This window comes from Vitis riparia, chromosome 13 (assembly GCF_004353265.1).
Source record: "Vitis riparia cultivar Riparia Gloire de Montpellier isolate 1030 chromosome 13, EGFV_Vit.rip_1.0, whole genome shotgun sequence".
NCBI lineage: Eukaryota > Viridiplantae > Streptophyta > Magnoliopsida > Vitales > Vitaceae > Vitis > Vitis riparia.
This window is the reverse complement of record NC_048443.1, coordinates 3,409,554-3,420,524: the sequence shown is the minus strand read 5'-3', so window position 1 is coordinate 3,420,524 and position 10,971 is coordinate 3,409,554. Positions and strand designations below refer to the sequence as shown.

General features: G+C 37.7%; 2 protein-coding genes across 3 annotated transcripts; both read left to right on the top strand.

Annotated features, from left to right (window-relative positions):
• The first annotated feature begins 777 nt into the window (after window positions 1-777).
• On the top strand, window positions 778-9,407 carry LOC117928973 (N-terminal acetyltransferase A complex catalytic subunit NAA10). Of its 2 annotated transcripts, none has more exons than XM_034849135.1 (2): window positions 778-1,459; window positions 9,186-9,407. In XM_034849135.1, the coding sequence occupies exon 1, from the start codon at window positions 864-866 to the stop codon at window positions 1,449-1,451; it is 588 nt and encodes a 195-aa protein (XP_034705026.1). In that variant the 5' UTR covers window positions 778-863; the 3' UTR covers window positions 1,452-1,459; window positions 9,186-9,407. The 2 variants fall into 2 exon arrangements, with proteins under 2 accessions (XP_034705026.1, XP_034705027.1); XM_034849136.1 differs by lacking the exon at window positions 9,186-9,407 and adding an exon at window positions 2,044-2,062.
• LOC117927896 lies at window positions 2,106-2,681 on the top strand. Its single transcript, XM_034847620.1, has one exon. It carries the CDS (start codon window positions 2,106-2,108, stop codon window positions 2,679-2,681), a length of 576 nt encoding a protein of 191 aa, XP_034703511.1.
• Window positions 9,408-10,971: the final 1,564 nt, after the last annotated feature.

The following is a 10,971-nucleotide window of genomic DNA, read 5'->3' as shown; positions in this document are numbered from 1 at the left end:
TAAAACAACTTTTTAACTTGAAAACCAAGTATGATAAATATTTTATTCAAAATAGTTATTGAATAAAATAACAAAAAAACAATTAAAATGTATTTTTTTAAAATACCTTATTTTCTACTTTTAAGAACAGAAAATAAAAAAATAATTTTTTGTTGTCAAATGTATGTTTTTAATTTTTGTTTTAGAAAACAAAAAACTATTCTTAAAAACATTTATCAAACAAGCTCTAAACTACTTGAATATCATCATTTAAAATAACTTTTTTATCTTTACAACTAAAACAACTTTTTAACTTAAAAACCAAGTATGATAAATATTTTATTCAAAACAGTTATTGATAATTTGCTTCGAAAATATAATAGTTTTATTTAAATTTGTTGATGAAAATAATTAAGAATTGTTCTAAAAAATTATTATTATTTTGCAACTTGCTTTCAAAACCAAACAAATCCTTTTTCATTACCAAATAGGTTTTACCCTTTTTTTCAATAATATGTAAACAAATGTTTATTGATCTTATAAAAATTTTCTATGGGAAGTCAGTCAATTCTTGTTATCAGAAAATCAAAGAAATTATTATAGTTAATATTAATTTGATTAATAATCTAAAATGTAAAATAGAATTTACCTGCAATTGGATCCCAATCAAACCCATCGGGCAACCCAAAGCGCAAGCCCAAAACAAGTTGATCCTTGAAAGCCCAATCCCAAATCCAAGCCCAAGCCCAATCACAGTGCCAACACAGTATAGCTAATTGCAGATTACAAAAGCCGAAGCCATTTCCGAAGCTTCTCTTCCTCAGCTTCTCAAACCCTAGCCCTAACCCTCGAAATCCTAGAATTCAGTCCACCGACGATCAACAATGGTTTGCATACGCAAAGCGACTATCGACGACCTCCTTGCAATGCAAGCCTGCAATCTCCTCTGCCTCCCAGAGAACTACCAGATGAAGTACTACCTCTACCACATCCTCTCGTGGCCACAGCTCCTCTACGTCGCCGAAGATTACAACGGCCGCATCGTCGGCTACGTGCTCGCTAAGATGGAGGAGGAAAGCTCCGAGTGCCACGGCCACATCACCTCCCTGGCCGTGCTCCGGACGCACCGCAAACTCGGCCTGGCCACCAAGCTTATGACTGCCGCGCAAAACGCCATGGAGCAGGTGTTCGGGGCCGAGTACGTCTCGCTACATGTGCGGAAGAGTAATAGGGCAGCGTTTAATTTGTATACGGAGACCCTGGGCTATAAGATTCATGATGTGGAGGCGAAATATTATGCGGATGGTGAGGATGCGTATGATATGAGGAAGCAGCTTAAAGGAAAGCAAGTTGGCCACCACCATCATCATCATCATCACCATCACCACCATCACGGAGGTGGATGTTGCGGTGGAGAACCGAAGCTCGTGGAGACGAAGGGAGAGGCAAAGGCTGAGGCGAAAGCAGAGTGATTTTGGAGGTAAATTGAGTGCTGTAGTCATTGGGGATGTGGTTTGGGAATTATATGTCATTTACTCATAAAACAGATTGAGAATTCATGGATATGGATTGATAAACATGTTTGTACAATGGTATGTGCCCCTTTTTTATGTTGTTTAAATTGGATCCTTGTGGCTAAATATGCTTATTTATGATCAAGTAGAATTCGTTTTGGTTTGGGGTTTTGTCATGGCTTTTTATTGGGGATCCGTTTTTATCAATAGTATGAGTTCTGTAGTTTTACGCATGGAATATAAGAAAATATTCGCTCATGTGCAAGTATGAGAAAATGGTGCAAGTAAAAGGACGTGGAGAACAAGACTCGGTGAACATCATTTAAACAATTAGCTAAGACAGAACTTCTTGCTAAAGAAGAACTGTGCACCTTGCTTTAGAAAGAGAGAACTTGTTGATGATCATATAAAATGGTCCAGCCTTCTACTTTAATGGTTTCTGTTTACAATTCTAATTTTGTCGTTGCAGTATATGTTTTTTTTTCTCTTTTTTTTTCTTTTTCTTTTTTTGTAACTGTAAATGAGGAATTTAGTGGTTTATTGGGGACAGGCTTGAATGCTTTGAATATAGGGGGGATCAGGAGTGGTAAATCCCCCTTTTGTTTTGAGAACATGTGGTTGAGAGTGGAAGGGTTCAAAGATCTGGTGAGGAGATGGTGGACAGGCTACACTTTTAGTGGCTCTTTTAGCCACATCTTAGCCTGCAAGCTAAAGGCATTGAAGCAAGATCTCAAAACCTGGAACAGAGAGGTTCTTGGGAATGTTTTCTCCAATAAAGAGGCTGCCCTCTCTCAGATTGGTTATTGGGATGCCAAAGAAAGTGATTTGGGACTTTCCCCTGAAGAGGCGGAGGCTAGAAGAAGGGCTGTGGAGGATTTCAGTAAGTGGGCAACTATGGAAGAGGTTTCATGGAGGCAGAAATCTCAGCAGCCATGGCTGAAAGGTGATGAAAATTCTCGGCTTTTCCACAAGATGGCTAATGCTCGGAGGAGGAGGAACTATTTGATTGCCATCAAAGTGAATGGAAGACGGTTGACAAAGGAAGAAGTGGTAAAGGAAGAGGTGTTAATCTCTTTCCAAAGAGTTTTGTCAAGGATTGATGAGTGGAGGCCAAGCATCAGTGAGCTGGCCTTTTCGGTTCTGGACAGAGAAGAAGCGAGTGTGCTGGAGAATCCTTTTTCTGAATAAGAGATCCTTGCTACCCTTTCCAATTTGTGCAGGGATAAGGCGCCAAGGCAGGATGGGTTCTCTATGGCCTTTTGGCAATTTTGTTGGGACATTGTGAAGTTTGAAGTGATGAGATTTTTTGCTAAATTTCATCATTTGGATCTCTTTAAGAGAAGTCTGAACGCCACTTTTATTGTGCTCATTCCTAAGAAAGGGGGTATAGAGGATTTGAGGGACTTTCGACCTATTTGCTTGGTGGGGAGCCTTTATAAGCTTCTAACTAAAAGCATGGCTAACAGGTTGAAAAGAGTGGTTGGGAGAGTTGTGTCAAATTCCCAACACGCTTTCATGGAGGGTAGGCAAATCTTGGATGCAGTCGTCATAGCTAATGAAACCTTAGATTCAAGGCTTAAGAGTTCGAATAAGGGAGTTATTTGTAAATTGGACATTGAAAAGACCTATGACCATGTAAATTGGAAGTTCTTATTAGTAGTCATGGAAAAAATGGGCTTTGGGGCCAAATGCGCTAGATGGATGAGGTAGTGCATTTCCTCTATTTGCTATTTGATTCTGATTAATGGAACTCCTACTGGCTTCTTTGCTAGTTCTAGAGGTCTGAGATAGGGAGGCCCCCTTTCCTCCTTTCTTTTCATTTTGGCAATGGAGGTGCTTTCTAGTATATTGAAGAAGGCTTTGGAAGGAGGCTTCATTCAGGGTTTCTTAGCTAGTGGAAGAGGAGTGGAAAGGAGGTGCCCCATCTCCTTTATTTCGATGATACTTGAATTTTCAGTGACTCAAACAAGGAGCAATTAGAGGCCTTGAGTTGGGCGTTCATGTGGTTTGAGGCAATCTCTGGCTTAAAAATCAATTTGGACAAAAGCAAGTTAATCCCAATTGGAGAGATCTCTAATATAGAGCATTTGGCTAGCGTGTTAGGGTGCAAAGTGGGTTCTTTACCTTCCACTTATTGGGGTCTTCCCCTAGGAGTCCCCTTCAAGTCTATTCATTCTTGGGATGTAGTGGAGGAAAGATTTCAGAGAAGACTTCCTTTATGGAAAAGGCAGTACTGGTCAAAAGAAGGGAGACTAAGTTTATTAAAGAGCACTTTATCTAGTTTGCCTCTCTATTTCATGTCTTTATTTGTGATCTCTCGTAAGGTGAGTCTTAGATTGGAGAAGATTCAAAAGGATTTCTTATGGGGGGAAGGAGAGCTCTAAAGAAGGTCTCATATTGTAAGATGGTCTATTGTTGGCTTGGAAAAAAAGGAAGGGGGCTTGGAAGTAAAGAAGTTATCTATTCTAAATAAGGCTCTTCTTGTGAAGTGGTGTTAAAGATTTGCTTCTGAGAATGATTCATTTTGGAAACAGGTGGTTATAGGGAAATATGGAGGGAAAGAAGGGGAATGGTGTTCTAGAATTTCAATAGAAGGCTATGGAGTGAGTCTTTGGAAGGTGATTCGTCGTGGATGGAAGGGGATCTATGACAACATTGCCTTTAGAGTGGGAGATGGTAAGAAGGTGAAGTTTTGGAAAAATAGGTGGTGTGGGGAGGAACCTTTAGCTGTGACATTCCCAGAGCTGTTTTCAATTGTCACTGATAAAAAAGCTTGGGTAGATTAGTTGTGGGAGCAGAATGGGGAGACGGGCTGTTAGAGTCCAATGTTCTCTAGACAAATAAATGATTAGGAGTTAGGTGAGGTGGAAGGTTTGCTTAGAAGGTTGCAAGGGCACATAATTAATGGAGGAATGGAGGATGCTATAGTTTAGCAATTGGCAAAGGGGGGAAGCTTTTCTATCAAACCTTACTACTCCTCCTTAGCGGGTTGTTATCTGAAGGGTTTCCCCACAAGTTTGGTGTGGAACCCTTGGGTGCCAATGAAAGTCAAATTTCTTTGCTTAGGAAGCTGTCTAAGAAAATTTTTTAACTCTGTATCAGCTAAAAAGGAGGGAGTGGAGCCTTCCAAATAGATGTTATTTATGTAAGGGTGAAGAGGAGTCAGCAAACCATATTCTCATTCATTGTCTTAAAGCAAGCATGTTGTAGCCCCGTATTTTGGCTATATTTGATGTTTGGTGGGTGATGCCGTTCTCAATCAAGGATGCCCTCACTAGTTGGTGGGGAGCCTTTGTTGGGAAGAAGAGGAAGAAGGCCTAGAAAGTTTTGTCTTTATGTCTATTTTGGCCTTTATGGAAGGAGATAAATCGAAGAGCTTTTGAAGATTCTGAACTTATAGACCACATGATTTTATGTTCTTTTATTTTTGGAGTGGATTAGGGTACATATTGAGTCTAATTCTTTGTCCCTTTTAGATTTCATATATTGGTTGGGTATAAGTGAAGCGAGGGTGTTGGTTTTTTGTACATCTCTCCTTTTTTTTGGCCTTGTATACATCGTGTATACTTTAAGCCCTTTTTGGCGCTTTTAATACAATTGCTTTATTTACCAAAAAAAAAAAAAGGCTTCAATGCTTTGAATATATGGTTTCTATGATTCAGTGGAAAAAAGTCATTCATTATGAAGGAGTCTCTATGGAATTGTCATGGAACGGGCATAGGTTGTTAATTGCTGATTTTATATATCTAGGACATATTCAGTGGGGAAGGACTGTTCAGTAAAGAGATAATATTGAGTGTGAAGTTCCATCTACTTGGTATATCAGTAGGGGTTTATTATGAGTTCAAGCAGTGTCAAATTCCTCCCTTTTTCACAAAAGGTATAATAAGCATGCAAAGAAACAATTAGACAATTTTGAGGCTAGGCTTATAATCAGGATAAATATATGATTCAAGGAATGGTAAGAATTACATGGGTGGATGCTGGAAAGGAAATTTTATGTGAATGTGAATGTGTAGTTTGAGAATCTTATTTTATATTTTTGTTTTTGAAGAGAATTTTCTCAAGGAATCTAAGATTTGTATAGGAGCAAAATATTTTCAAATTTCAATGAGAGCTAAGAGTTACTTGGATTGATTCATGAACCAATCTCATGCCCATCTCTCACTTCACACGAACGTTAACCCCTTTCTTCCTTATCATAGTTGCCATTAATAACATGTTTTCATAATGCTTCTCTCCATATGCGTATCTCTAAGTCTACTTTCCATGAAGGGTCTTACTAAAGGAAGAAAGGCATCTAATGCTTAGCCCCCTTTCCTATGCAATCAACCACTTCGCCAGATGCACCGTTTTCTCCAAAGTCATGCCTTCTTAGAGGAAGGACCTAAAGTAAGCAAGGGTCTTTGAATTTGCTCAAGCTTTAATCTAGCCTTCCTCAAATTACTAAGCAAGGACCTAAAGTAGATAGGTAAGCTAGTTAAGGTGTTTCTAATCAGAGTAAGTCTCTCTCCTTTTGAAATATAGTGCCCTTTCCACATCAATATTGTTTTATGAAACATCTTTTCCACCTTATCCCAAATTAGCACTAAATTAAAGGAAGCACCCAAGATAAGACCCAAGTGAGTAGATGGAAGTTCCCCTCAACTCACTCTTGTCTAGGTTCATTTCAGCCTTTGGATGCCTTCAAACCACATGATTAATCAATTTATAAATTAATTAATTAATTAAAGTAGAAGAAGAAGAAGAAGAAGAAGAAGCCATTTGGTCTTGAGGAGCTTTAGAAAAACATGAGGATCATAAGGAAATAACATATGGGACAACTCCACCCCCTCTCCTCCAACTCACCCTAAAAAGCTCCAACAGAAACGTCCCTCCCTAGCCCTTTTCAACAGGCAATTACGGGTCTCTATTGCCAATTCAAATAAATAGGGAAAAAGATGATCCCTTTGGCTCAAACCCTAAACATTTGAAAGGATGCCATTGATTAGCACAAAAAATTATACTGTAGATATGTACCATTTAATCCACCTAATGCATCTCTAGCCAAACTTCATTTTTCAAAAGAATTGCTACCAAGAATTTATAATTTCATTTGAGTTCAAAATTTGAGCTCATATTGATTCAGATTCGATGCAAGGATCATAAAAATAAAAAATAAAAACAGAATAAAAGAAAAAGGGAAGAATATAAATGTTTTCTCTTCAACTTGAACCAATGATTGCAATTGAATCTCCTCTTCAATTCAAGCCTAATTCTCCCAAATGTCCATAGATCTTACCTTTTGATCTTTCCTCCTCCGAAAAAAACCAGATCTTGTCGCTCAATTTCATGAAATCAACTCTCGAAGATATGTTTGGCTAATGGGAAAATGAAAGAGAAGAACCACAATCTCTCTAAAGCTTCAAAAGTTTCCCCAAAAAATTTATCCCTAAAACAAAAAAACAAATCCCCCTAATGAATGCCTTATTAGCAATAAGCATAACATTTAAAATTCGTTTTCCCTCTATAAAAGAATTGTAGGACTGGGAGACCACTTTTCCCATGACCTTCTTCTTTAGCCTTTCCTCAAAACCGTAGCTAGAAGCTTATCCAGACCACCAAGCAGGCTAATAGGTTTGAACTCTTTCAAATCCTGTGCACCTCCTTATAAGTTTATAGGGAGGACAATTTACCACCAAAGGAGGAAAAGAAGGGGAGGTTCTAAAAATTTTTTTTAACTCCTTACATATGATAATTTACAATTATTTGCCAACAAAATTTAGGGTACCAGCACCTCCTTTGAGGACATGTCTTTTTTCTTTCTTTCTTTCTTTTTTCTTCTTTTTTTTTTTTTTGGGGTGGGGGTAGGTGCTTGGTAGGCTGTATAAGGAAAGATCCTAATAATTGATCTCCTTATGCAGAGAAGAGAATTAATGGTGAATTGATGCAATCTTTGTAAAGTGGGTGAGGAACCAGCAAACTACAATCTATTGTGATAGAACCAACAAATTAAGAAACACAATTTTAGCAATTTTTGTACTGCAGTTGGTATTTCATGAGTCATTGAAAGACATCCTATTAGGATGGATGTCTCAGAGAATGGATAAGAGGAGGAGAAAAGTAAGGTGTAGGGCTCCCATTTGCTTGTTTCGGCGCATATCAAGAGAGTGCAATGGTGGGATTTTTAATTAGGAAGAGCTTCCTGATAAAAAAAATTTAGGAAAACCTTGTCAAGTCTCTTTCAAAGTGGTCTAGAGCACCACCAGGAATGGAGAATCGTCCATTGTTGGACTCCTTAGATAGCCTAAAGTTTGAATAGCTGGTTGGAAATGGGCTGTAATGGCTTGGTGATTCTTATTTTGTTTTCATTTTTTGTAGGTGCCTCTTATATACCCTTCGTGTATCATAAAAAAGGAATACATTAGGTCTACCCTCTTTTTTTTAGGGTATTTATAATTAATTTTCTGTTTGCTTATCATAAAAGAAAGAGTTAACTTGGATTAAACTGCCAGTCATCAACTTATCTCAGTAGTCACAATTTCTTCCAAGAGCCCACACACCAACATTAATCTCTTGTACAAGCCTATTGGAAGTGGATTATTAACCATAAAAGTATAAGATGGTGATGTAACTGAAATTACTTTAGTTGTTGAAGGAGGTTCTTTTGAACCTAATTGTTGTGAATGCAACAAATATCTGAATTTTCAATTGAGACGATGTGTTGTAGTTAACTACTAATTTCTTTCATGCTTCATATTTGATTAATGGTATTGATCCCCAATACGGTTGCTTGAACTAAGACTTGGTTTCTTGCTTAGCTATCTATTTTAGCATCTTTTGTTCTAATTTTTGACAATTTTTTTCCATAGAGGAAGCTTAGATCATCTTGATTGACCTTTTTTTTATAGGCTGGATATACTATGGTGTTCCTTATTTCTTCATTTGGAATTACCACAAAGGCTTTGTGGTGTTGACAATGATAGTGATTATGATGATTATGATAATATTTGAACAATGACATGCTATAACTGAAAAGATCCTACAAAGCCCTCAGTCCTAATGTTTGTTTGTTGTGTATGGAGAGTGGTGAAACAGTAGATCATATCTTCTTACATTGCTCATTGAGTTTGGGGCTTTGGCATATAGACTATTCAGCTTGGTTCATTTGGATTGGGTTCCTCCTAAAAGTGTATGTGACATGATAATTATTTCATATAAAGGATTGGGAAATACCAGTAGAGGCAAGGTGTTGTTGCAGTTTGCTTGTCTTGCTCTGATGTGGGTTGTGTGGCAGGAAAGAACTACTAGGATTTTTTAGGACAAGGCAAGAACTTCAGAGGGTTTATGGGACATAATTCATTTCTTAGCCTCCTTTTGGACATCTTGCACCACAACTTTTAAGGGTATTCCCCTTAATTTGATCCAACTTGATCGGATGTTGGTGTGTAGTTCCAAGGGTGTGGGCTAGAAAGGATAGATTATTTTTCGTATATTCTTGCATGGTACATAGTTTGTGGAACCTTATAGTTGTATAGATTCTTAAACTTTGAGGGTTTTGCTATCTTTTTGTGTACTTTTTGGAGGATCTCTCATCCTTTTTTGTACTTATTTTTACTTAACTCAATCTACTATACTATTGTTTCTCATCCTAAAATAAATATATATATATTTGTTTCATTTCATCTTTGGTCTCTCTTGAATGATCACCAGGCTGATATATCTGAAGGGTTCATCACACTCGTCTCTTTATCACTCAATCTGATACATGCCATGGTTGTCCTTTTTTGTAAACCTTCAGCTGATCTCTATGTATGCTTGATCAGCCCTTGCATGTAATAGCTGTTGGCTTCCCATTGTTAACTTGATTTGTGGAAGTATTTGTTGGACAAAGGATCTTCATTTTGGGTTAGCCAGAAACATTGATTTCTCAAATTCGAAGCTCCAATCATGGTGAATATTATTTGGTTTCAACAAAAATGCCACTTGATTTTGTCATTCTTGTTTCTTCATAAGGTTTTTAGCTTTAAACAAGGTCATTTCTCTGTCCAGAGAAGTGGATTTCCCATGGTTTATGCAGGTTAGCTGTTCTCATTTGATAACCTTCCTTGTGGGCTGGTGGTACCGTCAGCTGACCCCTGTGGGATTAGTTCCTTTTAAGTGTGCCTTGGTGTAGACTGCAAGTTATGGCTTGAATGTCTGTACATCGGTCATGACAAGAGGATGAAGTGGAGGAAAAAACCCAGAAATGAATGTGAATTGAGAAGCCAAAAGTCGTTCTTGTGAGTAGAATTTTTATAGTTTTTTACAAGTATAGGGCTAGGGACACATTGGAAAAAAGAAGTCTGATTGGGAAAGCAATTTCCAGTCAACTACGGCATATAAAATGGCCCTTAGATTGCCTCTAATCTTTGGGGTAGAAACTTGTCATTGTCAGTTCTTTCCCTTAGTTCTGCGCCATGCTTCAACCGGTAAGATGCAAATTCTAAATCACAGGCCTATCTTCAGTGCACAAAAAGGTAATATCTGGGTGTTCAAGCTTTGAAATGTTTTCAACTTCAAACTTGTTGACACATGGTTTCTTGCATTGTTTTCCAGCCAGCCAAACAGTCCAATTCGGCACCTTTGTAATAGTTCATGTGAAATATAAAACTATTTGGCTATGGAAAGTTCTTTTCAGAATTCCCTCATATCCAAGTTCAGTTTCCATTAAAAATGTAGCTGGCAGATTAAAACAAGGCCAGCCTTAATTGACTAGGCTACAAACCGCCTCTACTCCATGGCAAACTGCTCGAAGATATTGACTTGGGCATAGCCCAAAGGTCAATTTCTTGTGCACCTGCCCTTAGGTGACTTGCACGATACAAATTCAAGAATATTTGCATCGCTCTATTTTAGGGTCAGAAACAGTTTTCAATGTCCGTCGGTGCACATGGTCGGTGGGAGCCTAAAAGAATATGCATACATAATCCTGAATCAATCTTCCACCCATGAACTCATGACCAACAAGAATGTCTACAATTGTAACAAAATATTCAGAAGGATAACAAAGGATAGAAGAGGATCTCCAATGTATTGATGTATTTTGTTGGTATATGGAGATTGGATTGTAGTCCACGTTTTGTCAAGGGACCTTTTTAGACCAGACAACATTTAAGTCTACTAAAAATGGTAGAATCTCTTTTCAGAAAATGGAAAGGAGGATGATGCAAATGCTGATACGGAATTCAAAAGTGACACGTATAACCTACTAATACTAGAAGGATCTCATGTGCGCTGGATGGATATTATTGTTACGAATATTTAATTATATTGAGATTTTTTTTTTTTTTTTTTTTATTCAACAAGTGGGTGGGGGCATGCCCATCCATTTCCTTTTTGAATTTCTTGAGGGTTGAGATTCTTGGAAGGGTTGATTATATTTAAGACAAAATTGCATCTGAAAAAACCCTTATTGTAATTATTTTAATTACCTTAATTTCATTCACATCCATTTAAT

Excerpts from the sequence above, each read along its gene's own strand:
- LOC117928973 (XM_034849135.1), top strand. The coding sequence starts at position 864 with ATGGTTTGCATACGCAAAGCGACTATCGACGACCTCCTTGCAATGCAA.
- LOC117927896 (XM_034847620.1), top strand. The coding sequence starts at position 2,106 with ATGTGGTTGAGAGTGGAAGGGTTCAAAGATCTGGTGAGGAGATGGTGG.